We start from the raw sequence: 21,215 nt of genomic DNA on the forward strand, positions 1-21,215 counted from the left end.
TAAAGAAGGAATCATAATATGTATTTTCCAGATATTACAACAGAAATACTTCCTTAAGCCCTAAAAGAAAAGGTGAGAATTACCTTTCCAGTATTACCTGATTGGCTTTAGTTTTATTTTCTGCTTTAGTGGGACCTTGAAGGAGACACGCACTTACTTAATTAGTAATGCAATCCAAGGAAAACCAAGATTAGGCAAGACACCATAAAACTAAGGCAGAGGAGAGGAAATGAATACCACGGGACAATAAAGAAGTGGGAGTGGCCAAGATGCTGAGCTGGGCTGTCCCTTGGGAATGGGAGAAGACCCTGTGAGGATAGCAGAAGATGCCCAGAGGATAAGAACAAAGAGAATGTTACTGTCTCAGAGATTCAGCAGAAAAGGGGGGTGTTTATGAGGGGATACAAAAAAAGAAAGTCCTCTGCAATGTTTGTCCATACAAATCAGAATATTAATTCAATGAGCCAAGAACACACACTTGGCTTCTGTGAGAAGAGGTGATGTCACTTGGAAATCACTGGTGGCTGAAGCCATTCAGGAAGAGACCAAAAGCGATGGTCTAGTGTTCACGAAGGTCTCTTGGGTTGCTGTGGCAGGAAGAGGCATCTTCAAAAAGAGAAGACAAGGACCAGCCAGGGGAGCACTGTTGCCACACAGATGACGGCACATCCCTTGATCAGAATAGCCTGACAAAGAAGACACATCTGAACCCAAGGAACAAGGCTAGGAAGATTGGAAATTAAATGTGTTAGAAGGGGAATTCTGTGGCTGGACTGAGTCTACCAGGTTGATCTCAGTCCTAGGGGGAGGCTTTGCCCTGGAGGAGGTAGGAATAGGGGGTGGGCTGAGGGGAAGGGGACAGGAGGTGGGGAGAACAAGGGAATCCATGGCTGATATGTAGAACTGAATGGTATTGTGAAATAAAATAAAAGGGGAAAAAGGGGAGGGGGATTCTGAAACTTTCGACAGATAAAATCTTCAAGTGAAGTTCTATCAGACTCTCTGAGGACTCGGGTTGGGAAGGGGCAGGGGGAGGGGGCAGGACACAGGGGGAGAGGGAGGGGGGTGTAGGACTTCACCTGAAAATCATGAACTGAGGAAAGAATAACAGACTTTCCGAGGCTTTGTAAATATTATAAACCAGTTCAGTTTTTAGAATAAAAGCAGGCTGGAAGTCAGGCTACAGATAGGGGAAGCAAAGCTAAACAGCGTCTATGGCCTCTCTTCTGTGCCGTGATCGAGGAAACAATACAAAATTAAGAACTGGAACAGTAGAGAAGTTTGTCCCAAGTATCCTGAACATCTATCTTCTGACTCTGAAAATAAAGGCAGAGCCTAAAGGAGAGGAGAAGAGGAAGAAAAGAGCGAAAAAGGGAAGAGGGAGAACGAAAGGGAGGGTGTATTCTAACCACTGAGGAAATGAGACGCAGAAGCGGGAATAACTGAAGACGGCCTAAGGAAAGAAAAGCCATGAAGACGGGTTCAGCTGGAGCAGAATAGGAATTATGCAGAGACTGAGGAAAAGATGCTAGTGCACGATGAACATTCATATGAAGGGATGGATACGAGAAAACCAGAGGGGAACAGAAAGTTCCCAGTCCAGGCAGATCTCCACCCACGTGTTCCCCAAATCCCCAAAGAGGCCTCCAGACCACCACGTGTGAATCCCACCCGAAGACCTGAGAGGGAAGGATTACAGTATAATTACTGATTGCTCAGAGTCCTAACGGCAGACCTGAGGGCACACCTTATATGTCCTGTGAGTGGCGATGTAACTATCGTAATGGGAGCGGCGTTAAAGAGTTTGCTTCCCAGGGACGATACTGCAAAAGTGTCCGACTTCACTTTAACCTACTTTGAGGGGTAAGACAAACAACGCAGGAGGAACCTGCTCCTGCTGTCTTCTTCTCTAAACTCTCCCCCAGTCCTTTAATACAAGCCCTGTAAGTTCTGTTACCGTTTCTGAGTATCCACAGCCTGGTAATCTCAATTCTGTGATATCCATCCCCTTCTCCTGAGCCTATGAAAATTGACTCACAGAAAATAATATCTTTGTTACAAAGAAAATGTATACACAGGGGCCCTAGTATTAGTCAGCTTGCATTCTCAGAGAACAAGATGAGAACCGGCCCCCTGTGGAGAAGGACAGGCCCAGCTCTGGGTTTTCCTATGGTACCCGAACCCCTACCCACCCGTGCAGGATGGAGGCTTGAGACAGAGAAGTCAGCTCTGTCTTCAAGCTTGGCCTCAAGGAAGTCCATTCCTTCTACCAATCTCTCTGTCTCCCAGGCTTTGATTTTTGCGGATTTCAGGTTTTGATTTTTTTGTTTCTTTTGAAGCTAAGCAAGAAAAGACCTTTAGATTGTGGTAACAGTAGCTCAAGCTGAATGGACAGTGAAGTTCATGTGATCATTTGTAAAATCTGGTGGTGCTGACCTTTTCTTCTGCACACTGGCTTCCTCAAATTAGCTGTCCAATGATAATACTGATTTTAGTATTTTAATCTCTCTCTCTCTCTCTCTCTCTCTCTCTCTCTCTCTCTCTCTCTCTCGGGGGGGGGGGGGGGTTAAAGGGAACCAGATACCTGAGAATTAGTAGATGAATGTAGCCATGCTGTAAAATAAGAAAACAGATGCCATCAGTGATTTGAGGTGACAACCTTTTTAATTACGCTGAGGAGACAACCTGAAAGTCTGCTTGCCACATGTGAGGCTGGTATTCCATCATCAAAACCACAATTTTAAAAACTTTTTTTAAGATGAAGAAGAATGAGGAGAAGGAGGAAGAGAAGGAGGAGAACTGGAAGATTGTGCTTCTCCTGAGCACTGGGGAACTCCTAGCAGGTAAGCGGGAGTGTTTGCTACAGTATCGACTTGCATATTAGAGTATGCCACACATGTGACTCCGGGTGCCCTTGGCATTCTTGAAGTTAAAACACCATGCCCAGTGGAGGCTTCCTACTGCCTCCAACTGCAGGGCTTCTGCTGGGACTCATGACAGACCTTGGTGCAGCGGAGACACATTTAACTGCAATACCATCCCTGTGCCCAGACCTCAGCCCATTGATGGTCCTGGATTTTTAACTAATAAGATGGTCATTGTGCCTCTTCCTAGAGGAAAACTGGGAATGTTCTACTCAGAACATTCTGTGGCTTCTGTGAAGAGAGAAACGTTTATTCCTCCTGGAAACAGGAGTGATGGGTGTAAAGATCAAGAAAAATGGAAAGAGACTAATTTAAAAACTAGAGTCAAGTGCTTTTAAAAGAAAAAAAAATGATTTTAACAACTGCTGCTTAGCAGTCATTGAATTATTAATCCTCATTCATTGAATATTCTTTTTTGTCAAGCAAGCATGTATTTCTATTTTAATGCTAATGGCAATTGTAGTTGCCAATGATCAAGCAAATGTGCCAAGGAATTTCCCTACCTCTCATATTCAGCCCTCATAACAGCCCCTGAGAACTGCAGCTAGCATCGCCAAGATGAAGACATTCAGCTTTGACAGATCTCATTACCTGGCCCCACAGCAGATAAGAGGAGGAGCTGGGACCAGAACACCCGCCCTTTGGACTGCACAGCCAAGTTTCCAGGTCCACCCCGTGCTCTATGCTGCTGTGCGCACAGCACACAGGGTATTATTACAGCTCATGCTTTGTGGGAGATTGTGGTTTTACCATGTGTCCTCTGGCTCTTCAGCCAGGGCTGAACTACAGATCACCATAGCAGCTAAGCACATCTTACAAGCATGACTTTCTTTAGTTATCATAACCATTGTCCAGTGGGAATCATTTTCTTCATTTCACAGCTGACTTAACTGCGACTTATAGAAATGGGGTAGTTCAAAGTCCAGACCTGTAACAGAGCCAGGTGTCAAGGGACAACCTGAAGCCCAAGCCAGCGCCTTCGAGGCTAATCTTATACCAATACTTACTATGTTGAACAATGGCAGAAAAACATGCATATCCTTGAGAAATAAGTTTCTAAATGAAGAGATCCATGCAAGAAGCTTCTATCTAAACACAACCAAAAGGCTTACAAAAGGAAACAAAATTTCTGTCTCTGTGGCAGCTAGGGGATTTGTCTAAGCACCTGTAAATACCAATTCACTTTGAGTTTAGGGCCCACAGCGCATTCTCTGCGACTGAAGAGAAAGAGCTACCAGTGTGCCTCGGTGCTCCAATTTATTTGTCATAAGGCTGTCAAAGCTAGGGCTTTAAGTGGAAGAGATGTGTGCATGCAGTTTATTAGTTCATTTGCCATGTGTATTAAGCTCCACTGTGTGCAGGCTAAGCTCCCACTGTGTGCAGGCTAAGCTCCCACTGTGTGCAGGCTAAGCTCCCACTGTGTGCAGGCTAAGCTCCCACTGTGTGCAGGTATTCTCCAGGAGCCAGTTATGCTAAGTGACCAAAACATAAAAACCCCTGCCCTTGTGGGACTTGCATCCTTGTGAATGGAAAAGGGAGACAGCAAGCCAAATAAACAGTGCAGTGGGTTCCACTACATAAGGTCTGTGGGGAAGCAAGGTGGGAGAAAGAACAGCGGCACACGGGGAAGAGCTTCGGTGTTATAAAAGGTTGGTCGAGGAAAATCTAACAGAAAAAGTAAGAACTAGTACTGCACATAAATCAGCGAGGTCCAATAGAAGTTTTCCATTCTGGATAAATAGCCATCAAGGATCATTTCATAGCTGTTTGGGCAAGGTAAGTGGGTACATGACATGGGGATCAAATTGTTAAAGTGGGCTTGTCAGTCAACTTGGAAAAGCTGCACAACTCTCCTCTTCTCTGCAGGAAAGCCAGTGTCTGATCCAAGCTGCTCTTTTAAAACTCATTTGATAACAGTCAAGAAAGCCAGTAAAATGCTTTATAGAGAACCAGAATGAGTCAGGAAGGAGGCTCCCACAAGCATGGCTATTTCTCAGATGTATTCAGCAATATTTAGCAGGTTGCCCCATGATCTCCTGGCTAATTTGAGAATAGAAAGGGAAACAGAAAGTGAAGAAATCTAATCCTCTCCAGATGTGTGACCTTATTGGGGGAGGGGGCGCGCACTTAATACTAGACCTCAGTTTCCCTGGGATTCTTTGAAGAGACTGTATCCTTCTGGTACTTCAGACCAGGGTATACAAGACTTTATCTTCCTTACTACTCCCACCATAACAGGCTGAACCAATTTTCCTTGGAAATTTCTTCTTCTGGGTCCATCTACTCCTTAGTGTCCTGTGCTTATGGAACACTTTGTATTGTAACGTATTTGTTTATTAAAACTCCATTGTGAGGGAAAAACTGTTTAAAAGAAAAGCATCAGTGTGAGTGAAATGGTGATGGCCTTTGTTGAATTCAGGAAACTGGTGGGAATGTTCTTCCACTTCCTTCAGGTGCCTTTCCCAGGACAGTAAATCAAGAACCACCCCTGTAGCACCAGACCTGTTTACTTTCCCATGAGTGATCTCGGTCATATTCTATGACACCTGACCAACAGACAGTTTAGAAACCAGGAGTTCCCCAGGAGCACACGAGAGCAGCTGTTCAGACTGGTACAGGGAACACACTGGCAGTCTTTTCCAGTGAGACCCATAGAGTGAATCTCTTCCTGTCCCTAATGGTGGCTCCTTCCTAGTTCTGTGGCCAATCAGAAAAAGATGCCCACAAATGTCTAGACAGGCTCTAGTAACTTAGTAACTATTAACTGTAACCAGGAAGAAGCCAATAACAATCCATTGCTCTCTTCCACTCTGTGTCACATATAATTGCCAGTCCAAATATGCATGATTTCTTTGTGATTCTAAGGCCACAAGAAATCTCTCCTAACCTCTCCCTCACATATTCATCTCAATATCATTACACGTGATAGTCACATCGCCTCAGCTTCTTCCCTAAAACAACTCTATATTTGATCAATAAAGGCACCAAACCCATAGGACAGTGATAGAGCCTCCCTTGTCCTAAATATTACACACACTGTAATCACCACTCCTCAGCACAGCTTCACGCCCTTTCAGAAAGATTGTCCCACAAAGCTGCAATCTTTCTCCCAAGTAGTACTCCTTTTCCTCATTTTCAAATCTTCTCAGAATCTGAAAGAATGTCTGCTGTCTCGCCCAAGCTACTATTATTCTTTACAGTTTAACACTGCCATACACAAATACACAGATTTATCTATAATCAGGCTTAAAGATGGTGCATAGACCCAGAGGAATGCACACATAAACATGCATGCTACACAGACTTATCCAGGGAAAAGATAAATGAGTCAAATTTTAAGTGTGTGCTTGTATAATTTGGGTGGTTGTTGTTTTTGTCCATACAAAGTATCAAAGGTACTTTGACCAAAGGAGGTCCGCACAAGTTCCTGCCAAGCCGTACACACACACTTGCACACAAGTCTGAAAGCCACAAAGGAATATGCACTTCATAGACAAACCTCATTGCCTGCTGCTGCTGCTCCCAGTGGCTCTGAAGAATGGCCCACCAACGAAGGCTGAGGAGAGCAATCCACAGAGAGCAATCCAAGAGCTGGTGATGACTTCCCAGCCAATCATGAAAATGTTAATGGCCTTTGAATGCAAATCACAGTCCAGCTTTCGATTCCAAGATCAGGCCCATTAGTTAATCAATAATCAGTCTTCCTCTAAGGCAGCAGTTCTCAATATGTGGGTTGCAACCCCTGTGGAGGGTCAAAGGACCCTTTCACAGGGGACACCTGAGACCATCCTGTATTTCAGATATTTATGATTCATAACAGTAGCAATATTACTGTTATGAAGCAGCAACAAAAATAATTTTATTCTTGGTGTCACCACAACATGAGGAACTGTATTAAAGGGTCATAGTACTAGGAAGATTGAGAACCACTACTCTAAAAAGAACACCTCTAAGACCTTAGGGCAAGAAGTCACCAGCCATGACCCATTCTTTTCCCTCTACTGTGAGTTTATTTAGTCCTTATTTAGACCTTAATGTGTGTGTGTGTGTGTGTGTGTGTGTGTGTGTGTGTTAAGAAAACACAGAATTAACTCTATTTATAGATAATAAAGGAGAAAAAAATAACTGATCTGGAATCATAGAACAACTCCGGTCTCTGTCAGAGATCCTCAGGCAATCTACCAGGAACTCACTGGCAATAGCACAATTTGCTGATTTGTGAAGGAAAAAAAAATGTCTTGAAAATTTTATCTTAATACCCTGAAAATATTCTTAAGATTACTTGTGTTATAGAGACCATTTGGCAACCTCATATCTGGATATGCTTAAAGCTGTTTTTAAATGTATGTGTAAGATATACAAAAAGTATACAAAGGAAACTACTTATAATGAAATGGTTACTAGGTTATTTCTAAATTGTTATTGTGATAACAATTTTAATTAATGATATTTTGACTAATAAGCATAATAATTATTGAAATTTCAAAGTAGCGATAAGTATTAGGGTTCTGTCAATATTATCTTAACCATATAAAGTACTATAACCTCTTGGACTAAAGTCACTACTGTGATTTACAGCCAAAATCTGTGCTGAAAAGAAATGCTAAATCTCAGTTAGAGATTAATAAAAAGTATGGAAATTCTTCTCCCTCCCAAGACCACTGAGTTCTCTGGTTTCTATCTAGGAACTCCAGGTGCAGAACTCTCCTTTATCATTGAGTGTGTTTCTCTAGCTAGGGCAGAGTCCTCCCCAGTTACTGCCTCATGTATAATTCATAAACCTGGGTTACCAGTCTTGGAATAAATAAGAACAAAAATCAAAGACATGCAGGGAGGCTTTTATGACAATATTTCTGAGTAATTTGATATCTATTGACCTGAATAACTTTTAAGTGGAAGTTATATTTTCAACCCTGTTTTTTTTTTAATTTCTCTAATGATTTATTTTATTTTACATAGGTCTCAGTCTACATATAATGATTTATTTTTAATTTTACAAAGGTCCCAGTCTACAGTATATTGAAATTTTAAAAAATTAAATCTGTGCTTTTACCGAGTTTAATTTTAAAGGCCCTGCTTAGTTACTCCTTTCTCTGATCTCTTGCCTCTATGCACCACTAAAGAATCAGGAAATAATTGAGATGAAAAGCGTGATTATGAGCTATGAATACAACTTGAACAAACAAAAATCACCACCTCTCATCCTGGTCATGTCATAAAAGCTGTAGCCTGGGGCAATCAAAGTGGAGTCGTTCTGTCTTTGTGATAAGCTCCTTATCCCTAAGTCATCATGAAAAGCTTGTAAGGAATCAGCCTTTGGGAACACCAGATGTCTAGGCATCATAGAACTGAAAGATTAACAGCTAAAGAGCCTTCCATTCTAATGACTTTAGAAATTAACATATAAGCTTCATAAACACAAGGATCCACACGATGATCTCTTTGACCACTCGCCACTCTTATCCCTAGAGTGTATGCCCTACACAGTGGTCTCTCTGAGCATCATCTACTCTCACACTGTGAATGTTTTCCTCAATGACGGTCACTTTGGCCATTATCACTCTTGTCCTTCCAGAGTACCTTACTTTACAATGCAATATACTCTGTGCTCTAAATGTCTCGACTGAGTTCATTCCACATAGAACACAATTACTGGGGAGTGGAACAGAGGCCAGAAGAAGATCCCAGTAACATTATACAAATATAAGCCCTGCATATTAGAGCTGAGGAAGCCAAGACCCAGGAATGTTGTGAGGCTTCTGTTGTTGCTGACTAAAAAAAGATATAGAATTGAGTTTAAATCTTGCTAAAGCAAGAGCTTGGGTGATTAAAACTATTTCCTTAACTTAAATAAAGATAAAAATGGTATCCAGCCAATAACATATAAAATAAACCAATGCAGGTAGAAGACGGTGCTACATACATACTCAAATTGTCAGTTATAATTATGAGACTAATGCTTTGCCAAGACTCGGGATTCTTCAACTGCATCAACCTCTCACCCAAGCATAGCTCAGAATTCTGAGTATAGCAAGAAAAAGACACAAGGCCCTACACTAAACATTAGCATGTGTGGCCTGGTCTGATTATAGTTATAGCAAAATTTAAAAAATTTAGCTCCAAGTCCTTGAATTAAAAAAGACAACTCAGGCCGGGCGGTAGTGGCGCACGCCTTTAATCCCAGCACTTGGGAGGCAGAGGCAGGCAGATCTTTGTGAGTTCGAGGCCAGCCTGGGCTACCAAGTGAGTTCCAGGAAAGGCGCAAAGCTACACAGAGAAACCCTGTCTCGAAAAACCAAAAAAAAAAAAAAAAAAAAAAAAAAAGACAACTCAGGCACAACCAAGGTACAAGCACTAGGATGCCTTGAGTCATTTACTGCTCAGTGACATAGCCTTCCCTTGTTTGACTTAGGGATGTCACAGAAACATGGCTCCTCGGGAGCTATGAAGATCTTTAAATGTAAGGAATAAATAACAGGATGGTATAGTTTCTCCACCACCCTTGAGTAGCCTTCAAATTCCTGTGTATAAGCCAAGAATCAGTCCCTCTGCTAGTTTCCACTTCTAGCCACAGTAAATATAGGAATAACCCATTTCTCTACACAATGCAATTCAATGTGTAGCTTTTATGTGTACTATAAATGAAACACCATCAGAAGTCAACACTGATGGAATGCCTCCTATAGCCTGTATTACACTAAATGGCTCAAATACATTCTTCATTTCTTCCTCATACTATACTCTGAAGTAGATACTATGATTCCTCAAGATGAGAAACTTGAGGCACTAACAAAAAAACTTGCCCAAGATTATAAAATAACGAACATTTTTAGTATTTAATTCAAAACATGACCTTCCCCATGCTTCCCATTAGTCCAAATATGTCTCCATGAGGAAACCTGAAAGGTTCACAACATATGCCAATTGGCACCAGTAAATTGGCATCATGTTAAAGGCTATGAGGAAGAAAAGAGAGGGTGCATGTGAGCGTTTAGCATAATAATACTCATGGCAAGCATTCCAACAATGTTCTTGTTGTTTTTCTCATATCTGATTTTTTCCCCAAAGATTTCTGTGTATGCCTTCTCTTAAGTGCACAGCAGAGTCCTAGGCACCCATCAAGGCACTGCAAACTGAGTTCCTTCCAAATCCCCATCATAGACAAACCCCTACGAGGGCTTAATCTGACTCTAGAGTCCTGAGAAGCAGTGAGGCCCAGTTCTTGTGCTTTCTCCTCCTGGAGGTCTCTCCTGGGCTCTCCCTTCCTAGATAAGTCTTTTGCTAAAACACTCCTCTGTCTGTGACCCTTCTAACAGCCATGGGCTGAGAGTGACTTACACACAGCAGAAGACATCCCTGCCGTCTGAAGCTGTTGAATACAACATCTAAATAAAAGCACATTATTTTCTGAAGAGTGATTCGGTATTGCATCATCAAATGACTGTTTAGAGGTCTCCAGCTTGAACACAGTGTCAGAAAAAGCACAGGGTTGGAAATGATATGAGTCTGTGCTGAATGTCAGGTTGTCAGCTTACTCTCTGTATATCTCAAGCGGTCACTCCGGTTTTCTGAAACTCAATGGTCTTACCTATAATTTAGGGATTGTATTATAAACACAATGTTTGGGTTTTTGTTTGTTTGTTTTTGGCAAACTTAAGGTATAAATATTTGATCTCCAATGTCAATTTCTCAGCCTCTCCTTTCCTTATCTTTTCGTGAAAATAAAATAGCATCGCTAAGCAGCATCAGAAGCTTAAGTTCTATTAAGAACTGTTTTTTTCTTATACCTTCTTGTGGTGCACACCAGTAATCCCAGTACTCAGAAGAAACCAGAAAGAGATCACAAGTCTGTGGCCACCCCAGGCTACAGAGTGAGAACCTGTCTCAAGAAACCAAGGACTGGAGATCTAGTTCAGTGGAAGAATATTTGCATATCATGTGCATGGCCCTAGGTTACAATCCCCTGTATCTCAGAACAGAACTGCTTCTCCCATTTGTTAGCCCCCAGAATAGCCCCACTATATTGAGCTGTAAGAAAGGGGTCTTCCACATCACTGAAAACTGGAATAGACGCATGGACAGTCAGCATAGCACACACTAAACGGATTCTACAGGACAGTGGAAGAAAACCAAACCCAGACCTCACCACCGCCACACACATGCACACATGCTCAAACCCATTCCATCTTCCCTCTACCTGTTGAAGTGATTCCCCTACACACTGCACACTATACACTGTACCTTCTTATTGAAGCTGAGTCCTTTTCCTTCCTTCGATCCACATCACAGGCCACCTGGACGGGAAGAAAGGGAGTTAGAGTGAGAAGCAGTCTTCTCTGACCAGAAATGTTTAGAGGAAGGTGAGACTAGAAACAGCACTCAGCAAAGATTACAGCACTTCCTCCAGTTGTGAAATGCCTACTGCTCCACCATTTTATACTGCCTGTGTCATTACCCAGCCCTGGGCACAGATAAGAGCATGCGCACACCGGTGTCAGGGAGAGGGGCATTACAGTAATACATTACCTAATACTCACGTGTTCATAATAAAACTCTACATCTGCATGACACCTTGCTGCTTTCCGGGCATTTATCTACATCATCTCTCAGATAACAACCTAATGGGACAAGGCATGTACTCTTAATCCCTACCAATAAATGAAGGAAGAAGAAAATGAACTGCTAAAGGTCACTCGGTGCCACAGCTGAGCTTCCACAGCCTTGGTCTTAATCTAGTAACCCAAGGTTCATAGAGTCTGAGGTCAGAAAAATCTAAAAATGTGCCTTTCAGATTAAAAGTTAGTCTTCACGTTCAACAAATCTAACGCTCATTTGCTACCAGGTCTCCAGAACAGAAACCCTTGAATCCTATCATTTATCAAATTCTACCATCAGTATTTGGAGATGCCTGCCTCCCTCCAACTCAGATCTGATGTGAAAACTCCCAACATTTTCTCTGTTGCCTCTTCCCCTGCTGAGACCATCCCTAAACAGTCCACTCCTGCAAGGGCAGTTCAACATAACCCTAACTTCATGTTACAGCCAGCACTAGACAGGTAATTCAAACTTGGCAGTTAGATTCTCCATACCAGAAATTTGGATTTGAGATATGGAATATGAATTGTCTTGCTGGGCACTAGGTCTGTGAGATCATGTCACATTACTGGGAACAGGAAGTAAAAAGTTTAACTAAGTACTTGTTGGATACCAAGAAAATTGAATATATTCATAGAATAGCAAGACTATGACAATACAAAAATTCACTGTGATTTGAATACGGTTTGTCCACTAAGGGACGCTATTATGCTGTGAGAGGAAGCCATAGGACCTGTAAGAAGTGGAGCCTATGGGGGTAAGTCACTAGACACATTGCCTTTGAAAAGAAATAGCGCATAGCTTGTGGGACCTTTGTTAAGACTGGTGAGGGCTGTTATAGAAGTGCAGGACTGGATCTTCCTTGGGCTTGCTCTGTCACACTGTGTAACTTCTTGCAAAAGCTCTCGCTATCTTCCATGATGTAGTGCAGTCAACCCCGGGCCCTGCCCCCCGCCCCAAGGCGGCCCCCACCCACCACCCCACCCTGAATCCCGAATCCTGCACCCTGCCCCAAGCTCCCACACACATGGCATCCCGCATCCAGCCCCCAGCCTCCAGTCCCCAGCCAGACCAAGTACCATACTCCTTAGACATTGAGCCTCCAAAACTGTAAGCTAAATTGACCTATTTTTTTTTTAAATAACATTAACTTGCCTCGGGTATTTAATTTACCAAATGAAAAGAAACTAGTACAAAAAAGAAAGAAAGGGAGGGAGGGGGAGGGGAGAAGAGGAAGGAGGAGGAAGGAAGGGAGGGAGGGAAGAAAGAAAGAAAGAAAGAGGAAGGAAGGAAGGAAGGAAGAGAGAGAAGGAGAGAAGAAAGGAAGAGAGAGAGAGAAGAGAAAGAAAGAAAGAGAAAGAGAAAGAAAAAGAAAAAGAAAAAGAGAAAGAAAAGCAGAGGAAATACCTGCCAGTATTTTTCTAATTTCTGTGAAAGCTGATACATAACCATTTCTTGTGAGACTTTTGTTTCTTCATCTACTATGTTCTCATTCTCGTCACCACCCACCCACTCACTCACCCACCCACCAGTGGGTATTTGTGGGTTTCTGAATGTTTCTAAGCCATGTAACTAAAAAGGCCCTGGGAGTCCTCCTCTGACAGGCTCTAGTTGTCTCTTCACTCAGAATAAATAAATGTCTCTACTGAAACTTTTTGCTCAGTCCAGTTTATCCTGTGGAACACACATCTCCTCCAGCTGCCTGTGTTTTGCTGGATTTTATAATTATCTATAATTGTGGGACCTCCAAATCTCCACAAAGGCCTATGAATTGTTTGGAATCCCCATAAACATACACACACACACACACACACACACACACACACACACACACACACACATATAAAGTAAAAGGCATGTACCCCAAGAGGTATGTGGAGGCATAATAGGAGGTGCATGATACATTCTCATGTTGATTTAGTTTTAGATTAAGATCATTGAAGAAGAATGAGTAATCTCAATCAACTTTTGAATCACAAAAAAGTATGGTAGCAAATGTGACTATATGCAAATTTATATGAGTGTCTCTTACAACGACCTTTGATAGTTATATTCATTTCCTTCCAGTCTCATACCACGGATGGACACCTAATCCAATGTAAAAGGTACACTAAGTGTCTTAAGTTCACAGAGAGTGTCTAATAACCATGTGTGGACTCTGCCCTTGTGTCCTCTTCTCTGTCCCAGCCCGCTTCCCCAAGGACTCCCTCTCCCATGTTGCTCTCTGGGACCCACCATGGGCACCCTGGTTTCTGCTTGAACTCCATGTCAGTCAGACAAGAGAGCACTCAATGAGTGAGTGCTACGCACTGTTCCCTGACCTTTTACCTTACAATCTATGAGAGACATGGGCAGGGCTGGTAATCACCCAGGGTACTACAGACCCATTAGTTTTCTTAAAACCTCCTCCCCTTCAGTTCATGGTTGTGGACCAAAGGGAAACTTGAAAACAGGCCCAAGCTTCCTTTAAAGGGAGTCCTTCTCCACAGGCACTGTCCAGGAAAGTGAGCCTATTTGTGTTCCTAATCACACGATTCCATGTGGGTACCTTTAGTGACTGCACTAGGGATGAGCCCCTGATCCAAAGACACACAACTGAGGCCTGTACTGTGTGCGGCAGCTGCACCACCTTCATTCTGCCTGCACACAAGAAGACCTCGAGATAACTGGGAGAAGGATTAATCAGTCGTCGGAAAAGGGAACAGAAGAAAAGAAAGAAGAACTAAGCAAGAGAGAATCCTTAGCCTCACAGCAAACTAGTACCACTGCGCCCACATCCCTTTGGCAATTATGTGTGATAAAGTCATATGCTGTAAAATAGAAGAACTAAAGGCATCTTTTATTCCTCCTCTTGTCCTTCCTGGTCTATGATTCATCATGACAGGCAAATTTAGGAACCAAATTTACCTCCTCATTTCATTTCCTTGTTTGATATGCTATAAAAGACAATTAGATTTAGGACACTCCTTAAATATAGGGTACCTCTAATTTCTCTCTTTCCACAAATAGTTGAGTACTTCCCCCACTCTTCTCCTATAACTCCTTTTCACTCTAAATGTTTCGGTCCCAAGGGATAGATTCCATGTCAGATTAGTTAATATTTGCATTCAACTTCCAGGAATAATGACCCAAGCACCATGGCTTAAGGACATAGAGAGTTTTCCTGCATCACACAATGAAAAGCCTGGAAGACAGTCATTGCTGGTCTGGATTTGGCAGCTCTAGGATTTCAGGGTGAGAGTTTGACACTTGTCTTTCCTCTCATGGGTGGACTCCAATCACAGCAGTCAAGTTTCCACACAAAAAGAAAGGTATCGAGGGCTTTTTAAGAAATCTCACCTAATTATTCCTTGCATATCATCTATTATTGTATGAAAGAAAAGAAAAGCAGCTCTGATTTTTAACTGGGAAAGTTCACATATCCGATGAACAAAGGGACTGTTGGTAATGAAGGAGAGAGATAATGTCACACAGGCACTTGGTCCTATTTACTGCGCCCAGAATGGTAAGTCTGTGTGTGGACTCTGCCTAGGCTCCAACTCTAATTGCTGCTGATTTCTGCCTCTGCACTGTTTGGAAACTACTTCTGTGTGGACAAGAATAAAACTCATACTACATTCCCTTCATTCTTATATTCCTCACAAGAGAGGAGGCATCCAAAGAGCTTCTTAGGACCCTGGGAACACAAAATATGCAAAAACAATCAAAATCCTTTCATTTCTAGTTGAATATCTATCTATCTATCTATTTCTGAGACAGCTCTGGCTGGTCTAGAATGCACTATGCAGACCAAGCTGGCCTGCAACTCACGACATCTGTCTGTCTCTGCCTCTTGAAAGCTGAGATTAAAGGCATGCACCACCACACCCAGCCAAAATGATTTTTATAATTATTATATTTATTTGTGTATATGTGCGTGTGTGCTTGTATGAATGAATGCCACCTGTGTGTGAGACCCCACAAAGTCCTGAAAAGGGCTCTGGATCCCTTGGGGCTGGAGTGACAGGTGGCTGTGGGCAACTTGACAGGAATGCCAGGAAACAAACTCAGGTGCTTCGGAAGGATAAGCAGTAGACTTAAACACTAAATGATCTCTCTGGTGCCTTTGAATTTCATCTTTGTGCAGCATTCAAGTAAACAGTAACTAATTCCTACTGTTAAGAAGACCACACGGAGCCTGAAGAAAGGTCCAGTGTGCAGCTGCATGCCAGTTCCTGTGGAGTGCGTACTCATGGCTGAGCTCTTGGCAAAGCTCTTTTTCCCTCATGTCTTCGTGCATTTTCAAATGTGAGTGTGCATCAGAATCTCCCAAATGGCTTCCCAAACAAAGACTGTGAGTTCTACCTTAAGGTTTCTGATTCTGGAAGTCAACGTGGAGACTAACAAGTTGCATTTCTCAAAAATCAGTGATATTTTCTCCCTGGTGGAGAACTTTGACAACCATAAGCTTTGTAAGATACAGTAAATCCATATTTCTAGCAATCATGTGAATGAATTGCCTCCTTGCAGCCAAAAGCTAGTCTACTGAAGCTAGATTTCTCTATAATAAAGCAGAAGCCCACAGGGCTGGAACAGAGAACAAATTCCACGCCCTCCAGAAATCTGCCTATATTTTGGTGGCCATGGTTTTGCTGCATCCAAGTTCCTTGCTCAGTTCTCACTGAAGTTGGGTGCTCTTCTAAATGGCTACAAAACAGGTTAGAAAAAACTTTTAGCCTCCATCCTCTGACTAGAGGGAGTGCTTGAATCACAGAAGTGAATGTGGAGATTCAAACAAGGCCTCCATACTACACCTGTAAGAAAAAATCTTAGTCAAATCATTACTTTTATTTTTAATTGAATGGCTCAACAAAGGAAAAAAAACTAATTTTTTGTCATACACAATTAGAAGCAAAGAAAGAGTAACTTGGAGGCTCTGCCTTTCAAGACGCACAACTGTAAACACGTACATTTCGCTGTCTCTCATCTCATCTGACAGGACAAGTGACAAGCTACTTTTGGGGATTGTAGAAGCTACATACTACATAAAGGCATCATGCCTTTACTCCCAGCACTCAGGAGACAGAGGCAAGAAGATCTCTGAGTTTGAGATCAGCCCGGTTCACATAGTGAACTCCAGGTCAGTTAGGGATGCATAGTGAGACTCTGTCTCAAAAACAAAAATTGTCCCTCTTCGGTTCCTAACAAAAATCTGAATTCGTCTTCGGTGGAGAGGCATGAGAACACAGAAGATGCAGGAGGTCTAGAGCGGACAATGGGAAAAGACCTCATCCCAGATCCATCTGCAGGAAATCTGCAGACTCTTCAATGTCTTGATTTACCAATACCAATGCTAACCAGGTATGGAGGCAGACACACTGTCTCAGCAGGTCTATGGAGATTCTCCTACTGTTTTTCTTAACCATAAGAATGGTCTCTTGAAGAGACATGAACGTACCCAGATTCAATTTTTCCAACTCTCTTGAGAATGGAATTGAATTATCTCTCTCCTTCCTCCACCATGCTGCGCTGTTTCCCAAGAGCTGCTTTGCCACCTCCACGGCCCCACAATCCACACTTGAATCCCTCCAAATGTATTACACACATTCAAAATGGACCGAGAGTGGAAAGAATGCTTCCAGGCATCTGCATCCTATCGAGGCAAGGACATAATAGCATCCTTCTCACCCTGTGATTATATTCACACATCTAGAGAGAGAACACCAACGGTGAAATCTTAGCTCCTCACTTTTGAGTTTGGTACCTTTCTGAAGTCATTTGACCTTTCTGGAGCCTTTACTGTCTCATTAGCCAATTAGAAGTAGAACTACACTCTTTTCAGGGAAAATTTGAGATTAAAGAAAATTGAATGTACCATAACACATGACCTGGAGCCTAAAATTTCAGTTACATAAAATACAGGAACAAATCACTGCTGGATTAAATTAAAAGGTAGGACCAGCAAGCTGGGGATTCCAGAAGTCAAGTGGTCTGGCACCACCTAGTGGGCATCATCAACCAGTGCTAGAGGGACTTTCGGCCTGGCTTCCTGCAATAGGGAACTTCCAGGCAAGTGGCAGGATTAAGAACTCTTCTTTTCTCAGTCCTTTTTATTTGATTACTTCTGGGATATTGTGATGAGAACAGAAAATTGGAATTAACTAGTCATTTTAGGGCCAGGGAACTAGAAACTGAACAGTTGTCCGTGGCCAAAAGCAGGAAATGCCCTTGTTTCTCTGGGCAGGAATGCCAGAGGGAACTTTGGTTTATCTTTTCCTAAATGAGCAGCCATCCTTGGCAGCAGTACATGACCTTGTGACTGAGGCTCTAGTCCAGACACTGACCCCTTCTAGTGAATGGCTTTGGAACTAGGACTTAGTTTTCATGGTGGGAAGGATAATATTCATTTCCCAGTTTCAGCCATCTCCTAAACAATGTTAGGGTTACCTCTTCAGAGTGAAAAATGTTAAACAAACTTGATGAAGATTCTGTTGAGGCTACTAAGGGAAATCTGTCTCCTCCTGGTCAAAAGAACGGAATCTACCTCTGGTCAAAACTACCCAAAACGAGTTAATTCAGTTAGACTCCCTAGGAAGATGCTAAAGAGACTGGGGGTGGGAGGATGGTTATTTCCTTACTGAGATCATATGCTGTTCCTTCTCCTCCTCACTCAGTTTCAGCAGCTTATGGAACTAGGACCATGTAGCTGGGTTACATGACTGCTTTTTCTTGGAAAAGAGCAACCTTTTTCTTCTTTTCTTCTCCCTCTTTCATATCTTTTCTTTCTCTTTTCTCTTTTTCTTGGATACTGGCTGTGGTCTGGGCATGCTTTCCTGGACACTGTGGACTTGTTTAGTCTTTTTCATATGAAGCTGTTCACCACCACCACCTTCTACCACGTGGTAACAGAGGGCCTGGTTTTCTCTTTGACCCTTCCCCATCCTCCTCAAAGGAGCAGCTGCCTGCCCTGGGGTTTTCTTTTAAACTAATAAAATTGTCCTTAAGCCTCCTTCTGAGTCCATTCTTAACTCTCTAATTAAGGAGGCTAAGAATGCCAAGAGAGGACCCCAATTTCCCCCAGTAACCTGGTACTCCAGGTGGGGCTCTCTAAATGTCCCTGTAACACACATGCAGGAACTCATCCTCAGGATTCACACTTGCTGAGAAGTCTCCCATCCTTTCCATGAGTGGGACACAAGCTGTATTACTATCTGCCTGACCCTGGGAGGATGGCTGAAGCTGATCTTCATGTATGAATGGGGACAAATGGGGAAGAGAACCCATCACTGACCATTTTATTCATTTAATTCATATTCATCAATTCATTCATTTAATTCACAAAGAAATCAAAGAAGCTATCATAGCCTGAACTTTCCCCTCCAATCTCACTTCTTGCTACAGGCCACCCTGGCTCCCTCTGTTCGTAAAATCACCTCTTTTCCTCTATACTCTTTGGAGTGCTGTTCTCTGCTTTTTGTGCTCGCCACTGTGGACACCCTTTCACCTTCAGGATGTCACCACCCAGTCCATTTCCTGTCAGTGTTCTAAGCTGTTAACATCAGCTACGTTTACAGTCTGTAGTCATTTGATGGTATTTCCGTCTAAGTAAAATGGCCCCTTCCAGTAAGAAATAAGTTCTGTTTACACAAGAACAGCAGCTTCCGTACAGTCCCCAGGTGGCTTGTTTTCTCTGACCTTTACTGAGACTTTCCTGCACTCTCTTCACCTCTGCCCTGTTGCTTTAAGCCTATGGAGACTGAACCTGCTGTACATTGTACGGGGTGAGGATTAAGAATTCCTAGGTAGGACCTTTCAGCTACTCATATTAAAGCATATTTATGTTAGGTCAGGCCTGAGATGTGATAGGAGAAATGCAAATGTGAAGAGACCCCATTTCAAAGCCTAGTTCACTAAGAACACCTGTTTTGCCTGCAGGCAGTGTCCCTGAACCCCATAAACAAATCCTCCTCTCCTCTGTGCTCACAGGTCTGTGCTGGCATGTAAAACCAGACCCTCCAGGCTGGGGAACTGAAACTCAATCTTGTTTACATTCCCGTCACTGCACTGTGGTTTCTAGAGAGGCTGTTGGGTAGGTACACCTGGCTTTATTGAAGTTTTGCATCATCCAAGAGGTAGAACCATCATTGCTCCATCCTTATCATAAACACTCATGTGTACCAAGAGATCCCGCCAAGTTTCCTACTGGGGCTTTTTGTGTGCCTCCCAAAAGCTGGGCAAGATTTGGATTCCTTGCCAAGGAAAGATCTTGGTTCAAGAGACACTCTTTTCTGCTCTAGTGGGTGAAATCAGAGTTCTGGGTTAGTTCATCAGAGAAGGGGCATCATGTTGACTCTGGTTCCCGTCTTCACTGTGTCCTATGAAGCCAAGATTTCATTTCTGCTCGTTTCCATCCTGGAGTTTGCAGTGGGGATCCTGGTCAATGCGTTCATTGCCTTGGTGAACTTCTGGGACATGGTAAAGGGGCGGCCGTTGAACAACTGTGACGTTGTGCTACTGTGCCTCAGCACCACGCGGCTCTTCCTGCAGGGGTTGCTGCTTCTGGATGCCATTCAGCTCACCTGCTTCCAGCAGATGAAAGACCCACTGAGCCACAGCTACCAAGCCATCCTCACCCTCTGGATGATCGCAAACCAAGTGAGCCTCTGGTTTGCCGCCTGCCTCAGTCTCCTCTACTGCTCCAGGATTGTCCGTTTCTCCCACACCTCCCTGCTCCACTTAGCAAGCTGGGTCTCCAGGAGATTTCGCCAGGTGCTTCTAGGTGCTCTTCTTTTCTCCTGCATCTGCACCGTCCTCTGTTTGTGGGACTTTTTCAGCAGATCCCACTTCATGGGCGCATCTGTGTTACCCGTGAATGACACGGAATTCAGTTCGCAAATGGCAAAACTCAGTTTCTTTTATTCATTTCTCTTCTGCAATGTGGGGTCTATCCCCCTTCTCTAGCTTTCCTGGTTTCCTCCGGAGTGCTGTTTACCTCCCTGGGCAGTCACATGAGGGCCATGAAGTCCCGAACCAGAGACTCTCGTGACCCCAGCCTTGAGGCCCACATCAAAGCCATCATATTTCTGGTTTCTTTTCTGTGTTTCTACCTGCTGTCATTCTTTGCTGCCTTGGTCTCAACGCCTCTGCTGGTGCTGTGGCACAATAAGGGAGGAGTGATGATTTGTATAGGGATGATGGCGGCTTGCCCTTCTGGACACGCAGCTATCCTCATAGCGGGCAATGCCAAGCTGCGGAGGGCCGGAGAGACCATGCTCTTCTGGTTTCAAAGCAGCCAGAAGGTGAGGAAAGACCAAAAGGTGCTTCCCGGACACTCTGATAAGTCAGGAAACAGGCTCCTCACAAATACACCTCTAATGCTTCGTGACGTTTTACAGTTTCTTCCATAATCCAGAACTGGAATTCTTTCTACTTGACCTAAATAGACTCTATAATAGTAGAATAAATTAATTGAAACTCTGTGATCTAAGCAAATATAATAGTGTTGGCTCCTTAGACATGTTTAGTACAATGAACAACAGCAACAACAAAAAAATCGAGGGGTTCATCACCGTAAACCCTTTCTGCACTGAAGCTCATTATTGACTACTGTGTGCCCTGAGAAGCCTCTCCTAAAAGAACAGAAAGCATTAATGCATTAATGCACTTGCTAAGACTCTTGTTCAAAGTTGGTACTAGAAACACACGTGAAAATAGTTA

At 43.1% G+C, this 21,215-nt stretch overlaps 2 protein-coding genes across 2 annotated transcripts in view; one reads left to right on the top strand and one right to left on the bottom strand.

Annotated features, from left to right (window-relative positions):
- Positions 1-11,307, bottom strand: part of LOC114684453 — a 157,905-nt gene extending 146,598 nt beyond the window's left edge. Inside the window, 1 exon segment of the mRNA XM_037203622.1 lies at positions 11,166-11,307. The gene's annotated coding sequence lies outside the window, so the exon portion shown is untranslated.
- Positions 11,308-19,663: 8,356 nt separating this feature from the next.
- On the top strand, positions 19,664-20,905 carry Tas2r38 (taste 2 receptor member 38). Its single transcript, XM_028859037.2, is given in 2 exon segments — positions 19,664-20,442; positions 20,445-20,905. Coding segments are annotated over 2 exon segments (1,062 nt in total). The 5' UTR covers positions 19,664-19,841.
- The last annotated feature ends 310 nt before the right edge of the window (positions 20,906-21,215 follow it).

The sequence above is a fragment of the Peromyscus leucopus genome, chromosome 3 (assembly GCF_004664715.2).
Source record: "Peromyscus leucopus breed LL Stock chromosome 3, UCI_PerLeu_2.1, whole genome shotgun sequence".
NCBI classification, from domain to species: domain Eukaryota; kingdom Metazoa; phylum Chordata; class Mammalia; order Rodentia; family Cricetidae; genus Peromyscus; species Peromyscus leucopus.